This window comes from Poecilia reticulata, chromosome 7, assembly GCF_904066995.2.
Source record: "Poecilia reticulata chromosome 7, P_reticulata-male-v2, whole genome shotgun sequence".
NCBI classification, from domain to species: Eukaryota; Metazoa; Chordata; class Actinopteri; order Cyprinodontiformes; family Poeciliidae; genus Poecilia; species Poecilia reticulata.
Window position 1 is genome coordinate 28,220,525 of NC_088836.1, and position 24,526 is coordinate 28,245,050.

Consider the following 24,526-nt stretch of genomic DNA (forward strand, 5'->3'; position numbering starts at 1 on the left):
ATAATCTACATCAAACTTCAATCTTGCAGTTGGAAAGAAGAAAAAACATTTTTAAATTCAGATTAAAACGGTACACTGGTTGGTATTGGTCAAACTGCTGTTTGCCGACACAAGAACAAAGCCCAAAAACAGAAAGGTCATCCATGAAGAGGCAGGATAAAAAAGTTATTTTATTGGCTATGATATTATAATAGAATCAAATAAACGCATTACCTACTCAGTGTTGTAATCACCCATTTAATTTGGGTATATGAAAGCAGAGAAACAGCTAAAACATGCAGGACAGTGAGACTGAAAACCGCTGCTCTAGATTGAAATGTGAGAACTTCTGTTTAGCAACTGGAGCTTGAATAAAACTAAGTGATGCAACAGAGCAATTGATCCTAACACACGTATGTTAAACAAAAACATATTTTCCATCCCAATAAACATCCAAACCAAATTCACTGACAGGTTGCTAATGGACAGTAACTGGACAGAAAAACAAAACACTCTCTTCTTATCACTCTTTTATTCCTCCACAATAAAGTGAAAGTGGCATAACACTGCACAATAATCTATATGTGAGAGTAGTAATTTCTCATGAAATGTCTTATTCTTTCATCTTTATTTTAAGTTTCCTGCCTAGAAATATTGTCTGCAGGAATCGCAAATATAGAGATGTAATAAGATGCACCATCAAAACATGGGAACGGCTATCTTCACTTCACAGTGTGCAACAGAACTGAAAGACAACGATAGATAGAGAATTACTTTGTGGATCGCATGTAAAGAACCAATTTTAACTGAAGTGCAAGAGATGCGTGGACTGTTTTCAAAGCACAATGGAGCCTGAATCTTAGCAGTGAGTCTAGTTCACAGCTACAAATCATATCTGTCAGAGTTGCACTAGTTCAAAGAAAATGAGGCCAAGGTTTTGGGTTTTCTTTTTCACGTTTGCTGTCATGTCTCTCCGATTTTGGAAAAATCTTCAAGTTAAGAGGAAAAAGCAATTCGGTTTGAGCTCCATATGTTTAATCGGTCCCACACCAGACCCATCCGCTCTCTGGTTTCTCATCTGTGGAGGAACCAACTGTGATGAAGAAACTTTCCCAAATGTAATTTATTTTAACTGTCCTTGTTCCATTTACTTCTTGTGTTTTCAGGGTATCCTTACTGCATTTATGCAAATATTGCCTCACAAGATTCTAGATTGGCCCTTTAAGTCCATCAGCTTGGGTTGCTGTCATGTTGGCGCCTCAGGCATCAAACAGTGCTACTCTACAGAGCGAGGCTTTGTCTTTTACCCAGCTTTAGGAGCGGGATGACCCACTTTACCACTCGCCACCTTTTCCCCCTAAGCAGAGGAATAATACATAAAACAAAGCAAGAATTTAAAGGCATAAGAGGTGAGGTCAATGGTGAAAAGGTATAGTAAAATAATGGAGATGCACTGGTTGTTATCTGTATGTGGATATATAACATATTTGTGTGCTTGGGGTTCAAACTGAAATTGAAAGTTGTATGCCCCATGAGCAAGTCTACTTGGGGAATTTTGAGTTACTTACAGATTCTGAATGTGTGGATTCTAAGCTTTCCCAAGACGTCCAACACAAGAAAATTAAAATAATCAAGAAGACATGACTATTTGAATGTTGGCACTCAGGAAACCAGATTTCTGAGAAAACAGCCCCATGTTGCTCCCCAAACCTGATGAGCAACCTGGGCGTGTTAAAGGCTGTTCATTTACATTCCTTTGCATTAACCCCACCTCCCCGCACTGATTGCAACAGTCTTCAGTCAGAGGCATCTTCAGATTTGCTGCTTACCTGACCTCTAACAGAGAACTTCTCTAACCATCTCTATTGCCATCCATGACTCAACTAAGGTTGAATGTCTGCAATTTTCTGAGTGCAATACCAGATGAAGTTCTTTTTAGGCTTTTAGCATCTATAACAACTGAATGTGTGCTTTATTAATATCAGAATAAATAACATAAAAAAGATTTCACACATGAATGCAAGATCCATCAATTCAAATTCTGATCTAATGAACCAACAATCAACCAGGAAATGCAATAAATTTGAGAGTCTTGCTAAACAATACATCATCATTGAGTCACATAATCACATTAATCCACGTTTTAATCCACAAATAATTGTGTGAGAAGTATTAAATCCTTTACCAGGTTGGTAATTAACAGGAAGCCTAATGACGGAATGCAAAATGAGGGAGTTGAGTTCGAGTGCTAATCTGTTCTGTTCACTCTGTAGCTCCAGAAGCTCTCACATAAAACATACACGTAGCCCGTGTAAGAGCCCATTAGCAGGAAGCTGAGAGATGGAGGCCACAATAAGGAAGTGCAGTGAGATGGATCGCATAGTAATTACACCGTACTAATGAGCCGCAATATGAAAAGCAGCCATTGTTGAGGAGCTATAACATTGTCCAGCAAGGATGCAAAACAATACAATCAAAAAACAAAACAGAAAAAAAACCTAAGAGGCTGAATTTTGAAGTTTTATATGAGGATCCGATTGTGATGTGAGTTGGGAACTCTCATTATCTCCAATTGGGCTCTAATGTGACAAAACGTCTAGACTTGCTTTTGATCTAGACGCCGCGCTTCATAAATCACATCAAAGATTCCAACCAGCTCTCCTATAATAAGGGTTTGAGTTTATTGTGAAAAACAACCAAAAAAAAGGAAAGATCAAACCCATGGAAAAGAGTATGACTTTAAAGGATTTACACTAAAAGTAAAAATGGGAGCTAAATTATAGTAGACACAAAGGATCATAAATCAACAAAGAAAGAGTTTAGTAAAATGACATCTTGTTAGAAAGAAATATAAATCAGCACCGATTCATAAGGGCTGATCTTGTCATTACTGAAACTGATTAAACTCTGATTTACAGTTCAGTTAATCTGATGATCTGATCTGGACAGACAGCCAGTGTGAGACTATGCTAACATATAGCCTGATGTTAATCACCATTATGTGAGGTCTAATATGTGAAAAGCAAAAACAGTTTAGTTTTATTTGAAAGGTATATATTTTGGTTATAACAAGCCCTTTGCAAAAATCCCAGCTTTAGCTCTTAGATTATTCTGCAAAGTAATAAAATTATAACAAACAAAACATAAATTCCCTGTAAAGAGATTTCTTAGCTGAAACTTTATATCACTGTCCTGACACTTAATCACTAGAGGACTTCATTTTAGCACGCTGTCGTCAATACTTCAAAGACAAAGGGGGAAAAAAATCAACTTTTTGGGCTAATTGCTTAAAAAAGAGGCAGATGTAATGGAAATCATTGCGTCTTGTGTTAGTAGCAGTTCCTTTTAAAGTTTGCAGTCATAATTACTTTGCTTCAAAATTGCCTTGCATGAAAGGAAACTGCTGCCAATTATATTGTACCTGAAATAATATTTCACCAGATCATTCCAAAGTTTGACGGTAAAAAGTCTTAGAGCAGAGCTACTCAAAATCAAATCTGAAGGGCCAAAAATACATTTTTCAATTAGTGAAAAGTCAATTTACGATAGTCGGTCAAGCCACACTTCAACATACAGTTATACTCATATTAAAATCTCTGAAAAATAATCTGCTTTTTCCACTCTGAGTGAGTACTCTGTTGGTTTTTGTTGTCGCGTCACAGATGACACAGGGAAGTAAACGAGGAAGAATCCTGCTTATAGTTTGATAAGATGATCTTCGTGCAGCTTTTTGGTTGTTTGTAATTCAGAGCTTCGAGAAAATGCTTCGTCAATATGTTTGTGCTTGCTCTCAGAATGTCGTTTCAGATGAAAAACTTTTATTGTGCTAATGGTCTCCTGGTAAATTAAGTACATCACATTTGTGCTGGTTGGAAGAAGAGTAAACACATAAAAATATTGGCAATTTTTCCTTTTGCAGCGAATTTGGAGCGTGCCATGTCGTTCCAATCTATGCTCCTACTCCCAAGAAAATATGAACTAATGGGCTGTTTAAAAGTGAAAGTAAAAAGATGCACTTGTAATGTTCTAATGTCGCTGTGACAGACATGAAGGTTCCCGCTTGCTCTAGCTGACATTTATTGGCCATCATGTCATTGGAGAAACAGCGCGTACAGTTTCACACCAGTTTGGTTTGGAAACGTATATGCAGTTAAAAAATAATGTAAAATCACAGCCTGGTGGCCACAAATATGTTGCTTGCAGCTCAACACGTACTTCTGGAAGAATCTATTTGTGACAATAAATGGCCGCAAAAATCCACTTTTGGTTGTAAAAGCATCACATTTTGCAAGAAGCTTTGTTTGTCTGTTTTTCTTAATTTGTTTCTCTCTTTCACTTCCTTAAATCAGGCTTAAATGACTCTAAAAATTGCTTGATCTGAAGCTTAAGTGATGCAGATGTTCACTACCTGGTCATAACGGCAAACAGCTGACTTCAAAGCAATATATTTCTGGAAAGGTAATATAAAATATTATGGGTTTATGGGATGGGTGTGGTCTTCTCTGTTTTATTGTGCTGTTTGCAATAAAAATGGTTAGTGTAAATATTAGGTATATTGGCATGCTTTTTACATATTAATAACGCTGGCTGCCTTTCGCAAGAGTAGAAGAGAGTAAGGAAACACTGACTTAATCAGTTCCTCATGTTTTTCTGCCTCATTAATGACCATTATTGCAAAAGAAATAAAAGTGATTTATATGAGCCCAATGGGAAAGTCAGTGTGACCACCTCTTTACAGGCTCCTTGGGATCAATGTGTGCTTCAGTATAAAAAACCCCAAAGAAAATGAGAGAAAAGCCAGTGAGCCATCATCCTAACAGCTAACTGTAACCATGTTTTCCTGGCAAAAATAGACACTTGTTGATCGGAGGAAAGTGACTCACCCACTTATGTTGTGTTCTACTACAAAAAAACAAAAAAAACAAGCAACAATAAGAAAGAAAAAAATCAGAAGACCTGCTGTTTGTTCAAGAAGCAGACTGATCGAATAACTGAACATAGAATTTTATTATTTGCTTTGCTCACAGAAAAAATCTGTGAGCAAAGCAAAGCAAAGAGAGGGACGTTCGCTTTAAACCCAGCAGAGAACAGCTGATGCAGACATCAGAGTCCATCGCAGTGGGACGTCATCGACAGCTTATGTCATTTCGGTTTTGTTTTCCTTCCGCCTACGGGTGGCAAATCGACAAGTGGTGGTTTTGTCAGAGGTAAAACGCAGCAGAGCCAGTTGTGCTCACAGGGCTGATCATGTCAGCGGGGCGTTTTTACATTATAGCTCTTAGTGGGTGGGTGGTGAATGATGGCTGGACAGCGTAAAGCAAATTTGTTTTTCGTTTTATCAGTTTGGGCTACCACTAGCACAGCTGTTCACCCGTGCTGCCTGGGTGTGAACCCTGCGAGAAGGAAGTGTTTTTATGTGAGTGAGAGATCTGCTTTCTTTAAGCTCGTCTCCCATTGGAAGGCTGCTGGTCTGGAGAGACCTGAAACTGTAATATTCACCATTAGGGCTTGTGATCATCGGTGGGAAAGAATGTCTGTTCCATGTTCATGAGACAGTATTGATGTCATGCCATCTGTTTTACTCGACAGCTGGCCCAATATCTCATGCTCAGCTTCTGAGACTGAGCAAAACTGAGACCAAAAATATGAGATAAATTTCAGTAATAGAAAGAAAAAAAAATATGATAATTGCAAATGGTGTCAAAGAGCTGTGTTAACACCTCTACGCCTCTCTTCACATCACTGCTGGAGTAAACCCTGACATCAAAATTCTGCTAGAACATGGATGGCCTTTCCAAGATCTTTGAGATGTCTTTTTCATGGCACCAAGAACATATTAGCCTCAACAACACATGATGCTTCATAATGGGAGTTCCCAAACTAGTTTGACCAAAGACCTAACTTCCTTGAAAGGAAACAGTGGGTCATTAGAAGCATTTTTGGGTGACAAACTGCTCATGTCTCTATGGTTTTGTTCACACAGCAGAAAAAAATCACCTCTTTTCCTCCCTTGTGTCTTACATCCAAGTTTTCTACTCCAGTCTGGATGACCCTATGATCTTTTCTCACCCCAAAAAATCTGATCTGTGCCACTTCCATATGTGGAACAAATTTGGATACGTGTTTAATTGTTTTCAAAGCGTATGCTGTCTGAAAGGTAATGTTGGATTTTTCTGGCTTTTATGTGAGATGTGCACCACAATTCTGAACCAGAGGAAGCCAGATGTGGTAAATCAGGATGTAAACAATGGATGAAAATTATGATTATGAATGGCTGAAATTAATCGCTGAAGTACATCACATCACAATCCCACCACTCCTGGCTCTGACTTCGCATTCAAACAGACTTCTCTACAGAGATTGGAGTCAATGCTCCACAAAAAGCTATTGCCAGTGGAGGTGAGTTACTTTTCTTAACTTCCTTCTTGCTTATGATACTGTACTGTGTCTTTGTAGCTGAATAACTTCAAATCAATCCTTTATTATTTCCATAAACAATGTGCTGCTGTGACGTCGACATTCTTCTTCTGCGCATGCAGGTCGCTTTGGGGACGTAAATTGTTCACACATACTGTAAGTCTCAATGCAGTCTGGTTTAATTAGTAATATGAATGACAATGCATAAAACAAACAAACAAACAAACAAAACAAAACAAACTGGATTTTAAACAACAACAAAAAATCGGAATTGACCATCAACTGGCTACTTTAAAAGCAATCTGAACGTATATTAATAAGGTGGTGTCTGTTTTTGTTTTGAAAAAACTTCATTGTTGTGTATTAATGACTTAATCATTTTGCCACCTCTTTACCGTCTGACCCGTTTTGTGATGCATTAAAAAGTTTCAAAAAAATATAGTACAGATATTAAGACCTTGATTGCAACCTATATGGATTATTAGCAAACATGTAATGCAGTTCAAGCAATTCTTTCCAGCATAATGTGTGCACTGCATGGCAAATAATGATAAATTTGGGATAAATGTTGCTGAGCCCTTTACACCAAAGCCTCATTAACCAGTAAGGAAAGCCTCCTGCTCCCCTGGGTGAGACTGGCAGCCAGTGAGGCCTTCACTGACCGCCCTAGGCGGGTAAAGCCCGTCTTGTTTTCTGGCCCTGGCACAGCCTCCAACCCTGCTTGGCATGAGTACCAGCACTTCACAAGCCAACCTTGTAAATGCTGCGTTCCTCTGCTCTCTGTCCTTGTGTAGAGTTTAGTTTCAGCTGCCTGTCATGAATGAACTTTCCTTTCAGTTTATATTCATTCTCCTTCTATAAAGTCATACAAAATGAATCATCGTCCTTTATTTTATTGTTTTTCCTTTGTTTGTACATGCTCTAAATTTTTCTTTTTGGTGCTTTAATTTAGTCTTTTCTGCTTCAATTTGCTTTTTTTGCCTCATTTCGTGCAGCTATGCAAGTTTCATGCTTTCTGTTGCACAATCCCTAATGATTGTTTTAATCTATGAAAGCCCTTTTAGCAAATTCTTGGAAGTGAGGCTCAGATGCCAACACATCAACCTTTTCACCCTTGATGCTGAGTGAATTTTGGCCCAGTACCTTGTGTTTTTGTAATCCACAGACATGCAGCTTTGCCACAGAACTTATAAAACCTTTTAATTCCCCAAAATGAAACCATTACAAACTGCAAAACAAGGACACGCATTTTTGAAACTCTAATTGTCAAAGGAACCAAGTTATTCTGGATTTATAATTTTTCTAGGAGCTATTAATCTGGCAGTCAAGCCAGTCAAGACTATGATGCATGCAGGTAGCAAAGACTAACAAAGGGTTCCTAACGCAGGAGAGAAGTTATTGTAGCTCACATTACTGAAAAATCCACTTTAAAGTAAAGGTAACACCTTTTATGTCCATTTTCTAAAGCTTTCTGTGCATTTCAGATGATATATTGCTTTTTGAGATCTTTCAGCTGCCAGAGAGTTTCTCTTTAAATTATTTATCACATCTGCAGGTCAGTTATTGATCAGGTCTGGGTATGGCTTGTGAAATTGAGTTCAGCTTTCTAAAAAAAATGTAGCTTAATCACATTTGATTCATGATTTAACAAAAGGGGTGGGGGAATTACTTTTCCACAGAAGGTCAGGTCGACTTGGATAGCTTTGTTCCTTAAAGAAATAAAATCATCTTTTGAAAACCACTTTTTAAAGTTACTCAGGTTATTTATTTATCCATGAGTAAAATGTGTTTGGTCATCTGAAACATTTAAGTGGAACAAAAGAAAGCAAAACCAAAGGATGGAAATAATTCACTATTGCCTTATTCTGTCTTTTTTTGCAGTGAAAAAACATGGATTGTGCAGCTTATACTGTAGATGTATTAGGCTTAAAATGAACTAAGCCAAAAAATAAATAAATAAAATTCTTAGGAATGCAAGAATGAACATTTAATGGAGTGGCATTGACCTCACAAATCGGATGATTGGTCAACCATTTTCAAAATAATAGCCCTCAGTAACAAGCTTTTTTTTCTTATTGACCAGCAGCACAACAAAACAGTCTGTAAAGGTCCCACTGTTGCAGTTACTAAGTCCAGCACAACAGTGAGAGAGAGAGTATCGCTTTCGGTTGTAGATTAACTGCGCCCCTATGAAGCCTCTGTTGCTCACAGGTTGGGAAAATTAGTCACAGCTGTAAACATGACAGACCAGGTCAATCTTTCCTTTCAATCAGCTACACAGAAAGCAAGGAAAGAGAAAGAAGGCTGACAGAAAGACAACCATAAATAATGACTAAAATTTCTTATTAAAAAAAATAAATAGTTGTAGGTTGGAAAAGAGGGTGGTTTCCCCAGAGTCTTTAACACATTAGATTGGAGTTGCAGGAAGGAAATTGTTTTTTCAGCCAGCACGACGTGTCACAAATAAATGAGACAAGTCATAAAGCAGACATAAAGCTTCAAGAGGAAATTAGAAAGTGCAGAGTAAAGAAAACGAGTCACAAACAGGAGAAATAACAAAACTCTTACCTAATCTGATGATATGACAGCATACAAGGAATGTTTCTGCTTTATTTTTTTTGGTTAACTTTGGCATTTTGACTTCCAGTTGGTTGGTTTACTACGAGAATATCAGCCATTATGTTTAGACTCGAGCACCAAATATCTACACTCAGGTCTGTTTCCATGTGAAATTTTTATTGAACAATCACAATGTGGAGCCTCTGAGGTCATCCAGCTGGGGCATTAATAATTAACTCTCTGAGGGCTTATGGACCTTTGCCTTCACCACATATATATGCATTACATTAGGCAGGAAAGGACCGAGCAGATCCATTATTCATCCCAGAGACAAGTTCAGAGGCTCAAGGTTGAAAGCCAAGTCACTCAGGGCTGTATGTGTGCAGAGGAGAGAGCTTTAACATAGCCCGGCTTTCCCAACACATTTCTGTGGGTGACCGAGGTAAAGTCTGCTGCAGAAAACTAAATCATGTGTGAAAAGATTACCTCAAGTTCTTTATCACTGCAGTGGGAATTTGATGACATGAGCAATGTGTTGATTTCGCTTGATGCACAGCTCAGCAAATTCACAAGACAATTTCATTGCAGCAGGCATGTCAGAGAGATGGACTGGGACTGTGAATTATAGCAACAATGTGATTCTCTGGTCACTCCGGGGAGTAGTTTCTCTCTGGTTCCCGTCTATCTCCAGTGTTGTACCAGTTCACCTTCATCAAGAACTAGGTCTAAGTGCAGTCCACGCTGTTTAATAATTCGTCCTTATAGTTCAGCACTTCATTGCTTTTCATTAGTTCTGATTCATTTATCAATCTTTTTATGAAATTAATTCTTTAAAAATGCAGGGACCTGGAATTCATGAGTCTATTAGCATTTGATTAAGTAATTGCCCTGCATTTACAACATGATCTTTTGCCAGATTCTTCACATCTGTTTTATGCTCTCCTGACTGTTCACTAAAAATTATCTTAACTGCAAAAACACAAAATCTAACCAAGTATTTTTGTCTACTTTCTAATGCAAATGTCTTAACACACTTAAATTTAGACAGAACTAACTCATAAGTAACTTTTCATTAATATGTAGGAGTAAGCTTGTTACAAAAAGTAATAAATAGAGATGTGCCAATAAGGTTTTTTCCTGCCGATACCGATACCGATCACCCATGATTGGTATCGATCACCGATACCAATCACAGATACTGATCACATAATTATTATTTTTTTAATCATAAGCACTACCGGTTACATTATGTGGAAAAAGGAAGCATAAATTCACCTTAATTTAGACAAAAACTTGTTTTTAATAACTTTTTCCAAGAAAAAAACAAAACAGGCATTCTGCAAATTGTACTGCTATTGCTAATACTATCTTTAACAGACTGAAAACATATGACGGCTCTCAAGAGGCTAAATAATGCAAAAAGTCCAAATAAAACCTCTCAACATTGCCAAAGCAATTCAAGTTTAAAACTTAACATTCAAAGGCAAATACAGGATCCATTGCAATAAAGACCCACCTTAAGCCACCTGAGTTACTGAATGAAAACTTCGGTGATCGGCCCTCATGGGTGATTATTTGTCTCATGTTAGGACAGCGAAAGTTTTAATACGTATGTAAAATTGATTTTTTAAGTTAGATGCTGCAGCTTTAAACAGAGGTTCGGTGTGAGAGTCACTACCAGGTGGAGCAGAAGCGGCGCTCCGTCTGAAATATTACTACCTGTAGCGCGTAGCAGCGGTTCAACAGCGAGAGCAGAATCAGTGTCTTACATCGCAGCTTGACGAATTAAATAATTTTGCGGGTTATTTGTTTAGCTTTCTGATCGTCATGCTAATCCGGGTGAGTGTTTTTAGCTGTGCGCTGCTTTACCTGCTATCTGATCCTCTATATGTCTTTTTTACTGCAGTGAGCCTCGATGTAGCCAAACTCCGTCAAGTATGGCATTGTTTTTATGTCATATTAGCTTCGTTGTGTTGATGCATTTTGACACGCTTCACCCCACGTGCTTCAATTTTCCACCACAACACACAAACTTCCCCATTCACAGTGCGTTATAGTTCCACATCGCTTAGGATTTGTTGCTGCGCGTTTGCGCAGTGTGAAGGAAAGAGGAGACCAGCTGCACAGGCAGGCTGAGAAATGAGATGCAGGTGATCGGTTTGTGTGATCGGCAACAAGAGCCAATGATCGCCGATCACCGATCATGCACTTTTTCACAAAAATCGGCCGATTATGATCGGTGGCCGATCGATCAGCACACCTCTAGTAATAAATCAATTAAAACGAACTCAATAATTTTGATTTGCATAATTTATTGTGTTTCTCTTTTTTTCTACCAAAAACTGGATAGTGCATTGTTCTGAAGAAGACCTTTTTTGAAGGACAATTTGTTTAAAAAGACTACATAATTAGTTTTATTTGTTGTTTATTTACATTGGATATTTAAAATGTCTTCCAATTCAAGTGTTAAATGTTCATTAGAATTTTACTGATCTTTGAGAATGTGTTCTGCAATATTTTGCCATTACCATTATATAACTTGAAGATTGTCTCAAAACAACAACATTATTGTCCAGCAAAATTTGTTATCGCAACAGACTTACATAGTAGCTTGTTTTAGGTGAATACTTTCCTACTACTAATAAGAAAATACCACTTCAAGGGGATCTTTTCACTTATAAAAAAAATGTCCTGTCAAAAGAGAAATAATATGTCATTAGTAGTTTGTAAATGAGCCTTTGTATCTAGCTACAGTTACATTGAAATGAACTGTATGAAAATGGATCTGAATCTGACAATTTGATTGATTTGCATTAGAATAAATTGATGTTATAACTGGATATAAATAGGACCTGGTGGTCTTGTAAAGTGACTTAAGATGATATTTACTTTAACTGGAGTTTGTATATTCAAATAAAACTAAACTGAACATGAGAGAAAACCCTTGGGGCAGTGTTGTGAAAATGGCTCCATGTCAACATGATGTAAGAATCTGGCAAATGTATATTTATTGTTTTCTCATTATCCTCATCTATTATCATTTGTGTTGCCGGGTTGAAAAACATACCATCATATGTGCCGCTTTCCAGCAAGATCCCACTTTCTTCCAGCTCCTGAAACTCCCCCACGCTGATGAAGTTGTAGTCCACTCCAGGTACTTCTCCCTCCCTGGGCTGCCGAGTGGTACCTGCAAACAACGGGGAAGTGTGAGACAGAAGAACAACCCAAGAACAACCCAAGAACTAACCGTCAGGATCGGGGGTTTGGGTTGGGGGTATGGATGCAGTACTGTTTGCAACATGCCCACAGGGATGTGATTCAGCACTCGGGGGAGGGTCTGTGTCTACATCATGAATAGTCAACAGGGCTGGGACCGCAAAGCGATGAATTCATTATTCAAACATGAATCAGATAGGGGGGAAAAAACAGCCTCAACGCAGCAGCGCAGCTGTCAGAAACCAAAGGGAGTGTAACTGATGATAATGAACAGGGTCTTAATTACTCACACGAACTTACGCTGTGCCCAGCAGCACAACCACAATTCTTTAAGGACACTAATGCAACACTGATACAGTATATAAGGAGGATTCTGAGAATAACAAGGAAAGATTTTCTCTTTAACTTCTGCATTATTAATGAATACCAGGAATGTTTGTACATCAGCCCAAAGGAGCAAACAGGAGATTCAACAACTACTTACAGCAATTAAAACAGAGAATTATTATTGCTAATATCAGATCTACAATTAGAACATTTTATTTTGGTTTGTACAAAATGCAAATCACATATTGGACACAATGAGAACTAACTTAAGCAATATAAATGATGAGTTGATGTATATAAATTAATAAATAATTGAAATACAGCTAAGACGCAAATTATTCCATGCAGCCCTTTTAAGTTTAATGAAATCTCTAAATTTTACCAACATGTTGTTTTGTATTTGGAAGTGATACTACTCACAAGTGGCCCAGTCAGTTTTGATAATGGAGCTAAAGATTAGGTTTAATGGGAATGAGATCAAATTACCGTAATAATAGTCAAACAAATACGGATTTAGAAGTTCCCAAAATGATCTCCACAAACTGACTGACCAGAGTTGCTTCCACTACCCTACAGATTAAAGCCTAATCTGATGTTTACAACACTGGCAGTGTTCATGTCCGTCCTCATAAATCCTGGCTTAATGCGTAGAGTTCATAGAGATAAAATTGTGCGGCATTTGTTGGAGTGTTGATGGTCTGAAGCAGCCGGGTGACAGGACTGAGGTCACTAATCCAGCTCTAAAAAGTTAAATATCTAAATTTCCCATTTGTCCAAATCCAAATAAAGCTTGCACATCTCCCGTTTATGGTTTCACAGATCTCCTTGGAATATTGCTTGACAGAATAAAAGCTGGTTTTACAACAGAGTGGTCCGTTTCAGACATGATATCTCCTCCTGCAGTTAGAATGTTTGTTGACAGAAAGAAAATGTTAAACTTGATTTAAAGCCCCGTGTGCCTGCAGTGGAGAGACAGCAGGGCTACTAGAAAAAACAAGATTACATCTCAAATGACGGTGAGCCGAGCTGACACGTTAGAGGGCATAAAATCAGTTTCACAACATCATTTTTAATTTATTTGAAAACATTAAATTGGACACAAGACCGTTTTCAACCTTGGCTTTTACACAGTTTTCAAAAAGGAAAAAGGGTCATTTTTAAAAATAGAAAATGGTTTTCTCCTCTGATTATTTGCTGTTTTAGATCACCAACTCATCACTATGAATGCTGAGACTTAAGTCCAGCATCTCAGAAAATTGTAATGTTGCATAAGAGCAATGGACAATGGATTATTGATAGAGAAATGTAAGGCTTTCACATTCACAAGGAAGACTGCTGGCTTGTTAGCTGTCCAGACTTTTGATGCTCAATGCTCAACAATGAGAATAAGCTAAAGAAGAAATGGAAAAGAAGCAGGCTCTTCACTGAGCCAAGAATATTAATGAAATATTGAGTGAAGGAAAAATGGATAACAGGGAAGTTTAGAATACTACTGAAATGTCCATTTATTTCAGGAACTTAATCAATAAATGAAACATATCATTTAGATTAATTACAAACAGATGGATGCTTGAAAGCCTTTTATCTGTTAAGCATGATGACTTTATGATTATTGCTAATGAAAACACAACATTTCTCATTTAAAATTTACATCAGACAAATTTAAAAAACGAATTAAAAACCAGAGATAAGTGCTTAATTAAATGTGTAATATCAAAAGGTACTTCTAATCTTACTAATTTATTGAATACATTTCAGTAGGACAACATCACCGGATTAAAAATTCTTGTTTTGATCGTATATGATATTGCAATTTTCTGAGTAACTAAAATTTGAGTCAAACTTATCAAAATAGAATGGAAAACTTATTGAACTTTTCACTGACGTTCTAATATACCGACATGCACTTGTATGAAGATTAATATGAACATTGATAGAGTGAAACACTAGAATATACAGAACACAGAATATATTCTGCAGGTTTTCAACCAAAATCTCCCAAATTATCCGAAAAATTAATACTGAGGTAATTCCGGGACATTATAAATCCCGACTTCTCTGTTGTTGACATAAGAAACACATTTTCCAGCAGAGCTGATTTTCATGCCAGTGAATTGCCACTGAGGCCAATTTATTTGCTGCCTTGGGCTGATGTAGAAATATTCTTGAAATTCATCACTGATGTAAGTTTTCGAGGGAAAACCTTTTTCTCTTATTCTCAGAATCCTGCTCATATGAAACATGGTAGGAGTTTCACAATTCTTTGTAACTGCAAATAGGAAGAAAACATTACACATGTACGCTGGTTTTCACAGTGGAGATGTCCCGCAAATAAACACCCAAACAGTCATTCGATCATCTGCTCGTCCGCCTTGCATGACCTTGCTCCTGTATGCTTTATGGTGCATGAGTGAGAATGTGTGAAAGTGTAGTGTTAGTTTATAAGACTAGAAAAAGCTATTTAGAGAGTTAGTCAAATAAGCCATTTATACTCTCTTTGTTGAAAGCAATGACCAAAAAAAAAAAAAAAAAAAAACCTTTGCTGGGATTTAAGAGTACAGACATTAGACCAAGTCCTATAGAAGACATGTTGAAATGTTGATGTAAAACTAATATATTGAGCTTAATGCACAGAGATTATCCAAATTATCCAAGTCATATATTTCAGTTTAATGAACCTTATAATGAAGCTTTAAATGGCATGAAAATGAGAATGTCCTCAAAGAAGGCTGGAAATGGTTCATTTGATGTTTTAACAATCAAATATGCATACAGATAATTCTGGGCAGTGAAATAACCTAATATCCATTTTTTGTTTTGTTTTTCTAGACCTGCTTATTAAATGAAAAAATTAAATTGCATGCTCTGGCTAATGAAATGTAATAAGTGAAGCAAATCTGGAGATATACTTATAGCTCTGATGTTTGTGTCGTCTCGGTGGGATTTACCTCCATTTATATCTTGCAGCTCCCTGGGCTACATTTATTAAATTTATGGGCCACTGTGGATGAGATGCAATCTGTTTTTTGTTTTTTTTCCTATGTAAAAAGACAAAGTGATACATTAAGATAAGCCTGCACAGTCAAACCGAGTATCTCTTCAATCTTTCCAACAAATTGCTGCAATTGAAATTGTGGAGCACATTTTCTCCATTTTCTATAGGTACAACTCTTCCTCCATTTTTTGATCTGGCAATGAAACCAGTGGAGCTGATTCGCCTTGCTGTGACAGACATCATCCAAACGGAAAAAGAGATGTAGACGGATATATAGCCTTGGGGGGGTCAGGATTTAGCAAAGCCTGCAGGATTTCATGGAAACCTGGAGCCCTGGCTCGGCATTGAGCTGATGTCGTCTTTTCTATGAAGCAAGGGCAACGCTTAACGAAGACTCCCTGCGTCTGGTGCAGGAAGGAAAGTCACGCTTGCCTCTCCCCGAGACCTTATTCCGACTGCTGCAATGAGCACAGACGTCATGCTGGAGTGGCTATCCAGGTTCCTCACAGGGTCACGGTGGCTCAGCGCTCTGTGATGAGGCTCTGCTGAAGGCTTGAATGAGCGGAGGGGAAAGGATGCATATGCTGAGCTGCTGAAGCCATGCTAAAATGTCTCACATTGAAAATGTTGGCTTATTTTGCTGTCCTCTACAATGTCAAAGCGAGAAAGGCAACAAAGCGCGACATGCACTAAAAATAGTTCAGGAAGAAATTAGACATAATGTTCAGAATCTTATTTTCACATAAAGTGGATCTAAAAGGTATGCAAAAACCCGCTGAAGTTATGTTCTTGATTGATACGACCAGTTCGAAATAAAACTATTAAATTCAGTTTCAGCATTCAGACTTCAATGCTACCATTTGTCCAGTCTGTCCTTCCAAAGTCCTTCAGATCATTCATACTGTGTGGGAATCTTTTTTTTTTGCCCTGTTGGCAACACCTGAAGGTGAAGTAAAGCTTTTGTTGTTTTGCATGTACGCTTGGTGAAAAATGAAATCCCTTTTTGTCAGCAACTTTTCAGAAGATACTTAAAGGTTTAGGGTAAAAAAAAAAAAAAAAAAAAGAAAAGAAAGAAAAGAAGCTTGCATGTTGAAATTGAATCAAAATATGATCAAAACTATTAGATTAATGTGCAGACTTGTTCAATAAGGTTATTGGAGATTACATATTCTTTAACATTCCTCCTCAGAATAGTTCAGATTTTATTGAGGGTGCACACTGCCAGTCTGCTGGCTGAAACAAGGCCCCAACACACTGCTTCTATGAGTGCTTTGATGGATGGCAGAAGTCACATATCTCCATCAGCAAGACAAGAAAATCCTGCTGATTATAACCAAAGTATTCAGTATAGCGCTGTTGGGTCTGGAATAACCTTCCTTTAAAGCAGATTGACAGAAATGAAAGCTTTCTAATGATTAATGTTGGGAAACATGTTAAAAGTCCCTTTCTTCTAATGAGAAATGGCAGAAATGGTCGATAACTCCAATGTGCAGTCAAGAGGATCACAGCTTTTCTTTTATTTAAACCTGTTGGCCTCGCTGTCTGTTTTAAAGTCTCTCAGGCGTAAACGGAAAATCAGACTTTTGTGGTTATTTATTTCACCGTTTCCAAGGAGCATTGAACACACTGTAATATAGGAGCTAAAACACCACCAGTGTAAGGTACAGAGAGAATAAGGAACTTAATTTACTGTAAAACATAAATTACTAAGGAAATATGATATCCGTCAATACTGCAATCGTTTTTCCCTGCAGGATAAAAGTATTTTAGCCTTGATAGAAAATGTCAACCTTCCATTTAAAGTTGTTATAAGGTGTTTATTCTCATCACTTTTGCATTAAGATCTGCTTGAAGCCGAACAGCAGGTGTAGTAATTTACATGACTTCAGAGAGAAGAGCTGTTTTCCAGCATCAAAGTGTAGTGAGGTTTTAATTAAACATCCTTTTATTGAGATTGTAGAGAGAGATCTAGAGAACCAAGTTTTCATTAGCTTTATTCAGCACAGGGGGGTGTAACACTGCGCCTCCCCCACCTGTTGCTACAAGTGTCAGTCAGCAGTAAGGATGCTTCTACACCTTTCCATGCTATTTAAGAAAAACAGATTCAGTCATATGGAAATATCTCAGGGTGGGAGACATTTTTTAAAACTGCTTCTTGTCCAAAAGGACATGTTGCCTATTAACCTGTTCAGTTCCAAATTCATGACCTGAAAAGTACTTTGTAAGAAGTAATATGGCGATAAAAGGAAATGAAGGAATGTCTACAATTTAAGACTTAGCATGGAAAATGTAGACATATTAAACTCTAATATCTAACATTAAAATAAATAGTATAATTAGTGACAGACTGCTGCATCCTGGGTGCACAAAGGAGCCTCATTACAGATCCTTCTTCTCAGCAGCTGTAAGACTTTATAAGCATCATTAATCCCAACAAACTCAATAAATAAATATATACATCCATGTAGCTAAGTTTTTCATTTCTTTAAAAAAAATCTAATGTTTTTGCATGTGAAATCACTCAACTCAGTTGCATATTTAAAAAAAAAAATAAAGTATGCTATTTTAATAACAGTACAGGTATTATAATTTATACAGACTCCTATTTATTTTTTTTCCCATCCATCCATATTTTATAATATTTGTTATTATTTATGCGTCCATTTACCTTTAAATTACTGCTGGTACACCTGAATTTTCCAACTGAGACAATAATACCAATAACACCAATATAAGAGAGGAGAATGTAGAGAAGTTGAGGCTGTGGGAGATACTCACAGGGAATGGTGCGCAAGTAGAGGTTGTCCCTGATCACCTGCTGGAGCTTGTGGTCCAGGGAGCCCTTCTGAAACTGCAGACTGAGGTAGTGACGCAAATCCGTGTTCAACACTTTACCTAGAAAGAGGGACATAAAAAATCCCCATCAGTGAACCAAATCACAAATTAACTTTACACAGAAGTCATTTATTCAGTGGTATTGACATTTCAATAACTTGTGAAATCCAAAATGTTCAGTTTGGCTCTTTAAGGTAAACTCTGGACATGTGATTGGCATCTTGAGGATACCAAGATCTGGCTATGTTAAAGCTGTGTCTGGAAAACAGCCTCCAGCCTCTAGCTTCAGAGCTTCAGAGCTTTCTATTTGAGCAAAACTAAATGAAAAAAATAAGGAGTAGGGTTTGCATTTGTCATTTTCTGTTAGTTAATATTGCTTTAGTTAAACATGAACAGCTCACCACCCTGAACAATCCTAATCCTTTAAAAACACTGCTTGAGATTTAAGATACTTATATTATTTTCCAACCTTTTACAAATGCCACCAAAGTAAATGCCGTTTTCCAGATACCGCATCAGTGAAAGACATTTGAAAATAACAGAAGCACACTAGGACTTGGACTTTGTCAGTTTGTTGTGTGATGAAAAAGACGGAACAAAGTTCGTATCCATTGATAGATGGTGAGATTGAAATCTCTGTCAAGTCTTTTTTACAGAAATATCACTACAGCTTTGTTATATTTGTGTAAACACATAAAGGCAGCATTTTTAGTGGTGTTGTCTCATTCTTTGAACCCAACATTGAGTATTGTAATATACTATTGGCTCATGAGCTGGATGTGTGGTTGTGCACCAACGTTTGACTAATGCAAAATGGATTAACACCTCTGAGTCCTGAGGACCTCAGCAGCTGTGCTCAAGCTGCACTTGAGACACTTGAGAAGAAATAGATCTCTCATTGTCCTCCGAGTGAAGGAATGTCAACCAAATGAAGAGACGAGAGGGAAACTGAGAGCGGTCCCTTGTGTTTGCTGCAATGTGCCACATGTGTGGACTCCCTGAGCATTTAGAAGACATTACATCCTGGAGGACAGCTGGAAGTACTCTTTTCTCAAAGTTGTTTTGCAGAATTTGCCCTACAGCTTTCTGAGGCAATGACCGCAAGGATCTCATGATGTCATCAAACACCACATGCCACTTTGAAAAAAGAAAACATGGACTGTAGTTCTACGTGTTGAAACTACTTTTTCCAAGTTGTGCAGTCTCACAACGGCTCTTCAACAGAAAATAATTCTCAGTCGGTTGCTGTAACACTCTTCAAAAAAAATCTAACTACTTTCAAAATCAGTGATACATTTAAAAATTAAGTCAGAAAAAGTACAGTGCTGCCAACTCAATAAAATCACTAAATTACAACAAAACATAATATACAAAATTGACCATGTGCATGAAATTGTTATGTACAATCTAGGAGAGAGAAAGCAGGTAAAAAAGGTTGCAAATTAAAGTAAAGCAAAGACTTGGTTATTTGTACAAAGCCTACATGATAAATGGACCAAAAGAGACAAAAGGAATGCCTTGACTTATATTTTTTGGACATAAATATCCTGATTGAGTTGATAAGGCGGCTGTATGTTCATACATGAGTGATTTATTTGCAGAGGGGCGTTTATCTTGTGGTCTGACTGGTACCTGGAAAACTAAACAGCATTCAATAGCTTTACAATGACTGCTTTCACTCTCACACAGTGTGACATCACCTCTGGTACAAATATGATTTAATGACCATTTAATGTAGAAAGGCTAACAAAAATAAAAGCTGCTCCATCAGATGTTATTGTGAATTTCCTTTGTCATACGTTCTTCAGCTGAATTTGAGCCCATTCTTTATTTCAGACACACTCATACATCAATTCAACATGAGCTAAACCATCAAGAAATTAGCAGAAAGAAGCTGGAAAATTGCTAATTTTCATAGTGGCAAAAAAAATCTAACAGTGAAAGCAATGAAATTGTTTTAAGTGTGAGGCATCCGTCACAAGATTTCTCCTGAGACTCACACAGAGCTATTAATAACAATGTTTCTCAGCAGAAAAGTCCTGCAGGAGAAACTATGATTCATTGAAATAAGAAGTAAAAAATGCCTTAAACTTAATAAATTAAAATTCAGCATTTTGGAAAAATAAATGCCCCCTGCTGTGAGTGGTTTCAGCAAAATGTTGCCTCAGAACTTATCCAAAAGTCGTCCTGAAATTTGATGGAAACATTTCAGTCTTTATGCCCAGTAGGTGTCAAAGTCAGCTCAACTCTTGGGGCTTCAGATTTGCAGCACACACAAACTAATCATCTGCTTTGCTCCGATTGATGTCCAGTAACCAGCAGGGGTAAAAGCAGGGGCAAAGTGTCCTCAGTTATGCAACTCCATGGAGTTTTAAATGGCGCAACAAATTCAAGGAATTTGGGTCAAGGAAACAAAAGCTGTGTCTGACTATGCATCAACTCGAAAGCCACAGGCCTGTGGTTTATGTTCCCAGAAGCAGAAAGAGATGAAAACCCCACAAATTCTGAAACGAGAACATACACCTCATTCCCTGTCACAGGCTGTTTTCGTGTTAAAGTCGATGAAAGTTATTATTCCTTCACCAGAGAGACCCCTAAAATCCATTTTTTACATTTTGCCTGGAGAGATAAGCCGGTTTCAATGTAGGCAACAAAAGAGGTAATTGTCACGAGAGATCAGCCGCAGCTAATGGCAGATACCCCACTGATGCAGTAAAATCTATCTTTTTTCATGTACCCTCATTCGAGAGCGCACACGAACAAATGCAAATCACCCCTGCTGCCCAAAGTAGACAACTCGAGAGCATCTAACAGTGTAGTCTTTGTGGCTCGCCTGTCGGGTTGCGTTAGTGCACTGCAACATATCTCCAAAGATGGGAGCAGAGGCGGGGTAGGGGGGCGAACTGCTATGTTACAAAGCAGCACATCATGCAACTACGAGGCATGTGGGACACAATGGAGGCCTTTGTGGCTGGTCATCTGGCTTCGAGCCGCTCTCTCATACAGGCGGGTGAGACGGTGGATAAAAGCGGGGGCAACAGTTCAAGGACGGAGAGTTATTAAAAACGAAGGGAGCAGGGAAGGGCAGGATGGTGGGAGTGGAGAAGGGTCTCGGCACCGAGGAGTAATGATGATGCATGGCAACACATGTGGAAGCCCACCACACCTCCCTCCGCTTCCCATTTCATCACTTCTCTATCGCTCCATCTCCGACTGCGCCGCTCTCAGTGCGGAGATCCATCAGCCGTAGCAGACCCCCACAGGCCTCCCCACACCCCAAACCCAGATCACTTTCTTACTTACCAGACAGAAAGAAAGATGATCCTGGATCATCTTTCTTTCTGAAACTGCCTGCTCCTCTACCTTTTATTTCCCATTTTAATCAGACATCTTGTCTTTCAAGGGGCATGAGCATGTTAAACACCTGTTGCTGTGCTGCAACCCCTCTGTGCCTTGAACTTCAACTGCAAATTGGAAAATAACCCTGTAAACCTCAATATTTTAAGATTTTGCTAATTAAAAACATGCTGCATAAGGCAACTCCAACTGTCTGTCACAAACAGAAACCAGAGTGAAACCAGAGCACATGTTGCCGCCCATCATCTCCTTGGCAGTGGACAAACCTTTCCTCGCCTTACCATCTGCAACTTTCTGTAAGTGATGTCACAGCAATTAAAGAGAACTGCATCAGTGAGAACAAAATGCAGGACTTCAGCCCACAGGATTTTGTAAAATGCGTAGACTAAACAATTTTGGTTCAATTGTTAGACTTTAAAACCAGCCTACAATCAGAGCAAACTATAGAAAAAGAGCTTCTATTTCAGCCAATATGCTTTCATTTTACAAAATGAAGCATGTTTTTATAACCGTAGAAGGAATTATTTGTGTGTTATTTGCTGCGTAGAAGACATATCCTAGAGAAATGTGACCCAAATCTAAAAGTTTTGATTCTCCAGGTTATCTTCCACAAAATTTGCAGAGATTTTTTGTTTAGTTTTTTATTTTAATTTTTTTTGTCTAGCAGCTCTTTGTAGCCCAAACATGGAGAAGACAGGAACTTATTGTGACACAGAGAACATAGCCAAAAACACCAGAAATCCCTGCAGTGTTGCTGTCTTTTACAGAGAGATTCATTAGATCGTCTATTTAAAGACGAGCAAATGTCAGGGGAATTCTAGAAGTACAGCTCAACTTTCAAAATCATTCAGATTTACTAAAATTACTGACGTTGAAATGCTAAAATTGAATCAAAGTCTTAGTTGAGGGATTTACCTTTTATATACAGCCAGGTTATTGCATCGTCTTTATTCCTGATTTAGTTTCCCTTTACAGATTTATTTGCCTTCAGTTTAATTGTACAACTGACACATCAAACTGAAATGTAAAAAATTGGTGTGTCTACTTGACAACTGTACTGGGATTCATAGTCCTTAAAGATGTAACAGTTTGATAAATAAACATTCAGTTTAGTCTTACCTGACCTCTCAGGAGAAACTATCAATTTTTCTCTCAATTTGAGTCCTTCAACTTGGTGTGAATCTTTGCACATCACCTCTAAGTTCAATAAGAAGCATCACAAAGATCCACCAAAGCACCAACTTAACGGGCAGCATAATTACAATGAGCATCCGTGTTCAGAGATCTTTTCCTAAAATAGTGCAGAGATGGTGCAGGGAAGTCACAATCAGTGGTGGCAGCGGGCGTCTAATGAGCCATTCTACGACAGTGTAGCTCCAGAAACAGTGAGGAAAACCCCTACCATCTGTTAATTACCACCTTGTTAGATTCATTTGGCAACTCTGGGCAAGAGCCAGACAGAAAATCAACAGACTCATAGGGACAACAGGTTTTATATGCTCCCCATGATGGAAAAGGAAATCTTAGTATTGCTTTCTTAATACACACAGCTACGGGCAACTCCAACACCAGTAGCCTCTTCCAGCTGAGCGATCCTTATGCTCAGTTAAAGTAATGGTGGCTAAACCTCTTAAACACTATTCCTTTAAAGTGGAAAGTTGTATTTTCTGTCAGTAACAACTCTTTTTATAAGTGTCTGGCTGTCATAAAGAAAATGGCAGGGAATCTATTAGAAGATACAGAGTCCAAAAGATTTATTAGGTAGTACGGTACACTTTAGGATGAAATAAAAAGTGACATATGGAACACTCACTTGCTCTTTTTCCTCCATTCAAAGTTTTACAAATCCACCTTGAAATGCAATTAGTGGGAATTTATCTTAACATAAGGTCATTCTGCACAAGCTGGGTGTTTCAGCTGTCAAACTAATAGCAACAAGGTCGGAAAAGTTACAATGCAGTTAAAATATGTTGATGTAAAGCATTTATAGCTACTTTTAATCAAAAAATGAAATGCTTTAAGAAAAAACCCCCGCACACACACACAATCTGGCTCGCTTTATGAGACTCTTTATCTAAGCTTACTCTGCCATAAGGAGAGTGACATTATCGGCGCACATTTGGCAGAAATGTGTAATCAACTGTTTTAGAAGATATTTAAAAAGGAATGATCTTGATGCACAATGTGTGGAAACTTGATGTTATGGGTGGAAAACTGTCAGTGCCATAGTCATCAGCACACGCAACACAGATGGCATCCAAGGCACTCAGTGTTCAGAAATATGGGCTCTGCTATGAGTCGCTGTGCTTGCTCTTAATCGCTGACTCTTCAGGATGCCCATTAATTTGGCTACACATGTGAGATAAATTGGGCTTGGTGCATTTTTTGGCTCATTTAGCAGTACACACCTACACCGTTGATACTCCACTTCACAAAAGCCCAGCCAGTGTAGATGTATATAATCAGTTTCTACTTAATGAGGTGAGTTTCCTTTAAATTAATGCTCCCCCTTTTCTTCACAGCCAATTGAAGAAAAGCATCAAGTATTTTCTTTCCTCAAGGGAGAGACAACCTTGGAAATGTCCTTTCATTGTTTGATTAGCAGACCAGGGTTAAGTACTGACCACCATGGCCTGTGCTGTAAAATAATTCTAGTCCTCAAGAAGTGCCCTTCAAGGAATCTGTATAAATCTGGGCTTTACCACCTCATGGTTCGCTCTTCAAGAAATAATCAGGGCAAACTAAATTGTAAAAGAAAATCGCTGCTCCTAAAGCTGCTCGTAATCTACATTTCTTAGGAAGGCTTACCTGAAAATATGTACAAGTGTTTCACATTTTGTG

At 38.0% G+C, this 24,526-nt stretch overlaps 1 protein-coding gene across 3 annotated transcripts in view; it reads right to left on the reverse strand.

The window, feature by feature from the left end:
• The window catches only part of magi3a (membrane associated guanylate kinase, WW and PDZ domain containing 3a), a 133,707-nt gene that overhangs the window by 35,100 nt on the left and 74,081 nt on the right, over positions 1–24,526 (reverse strand). For all 3 annotated transcript variants that reach the window (XM_008414485.3, XM_008414487.3, XM_017305879.2), the window contains exons 2-3: positions 18,272–18,388; positions 12,023–12,142 (exon numbers count right to left, since the gene is read on the reverse strand). In XM_008414485.3, coding sequence (XP_008412707.2) covers positions 12,023–12,142; positions 18,272–18,388 — 237 coding nt within the window. The remainder of the gene's footprint in view (positions 1–12,022; positions 12,143–18,271; positions 18,389–24,526) is intronic.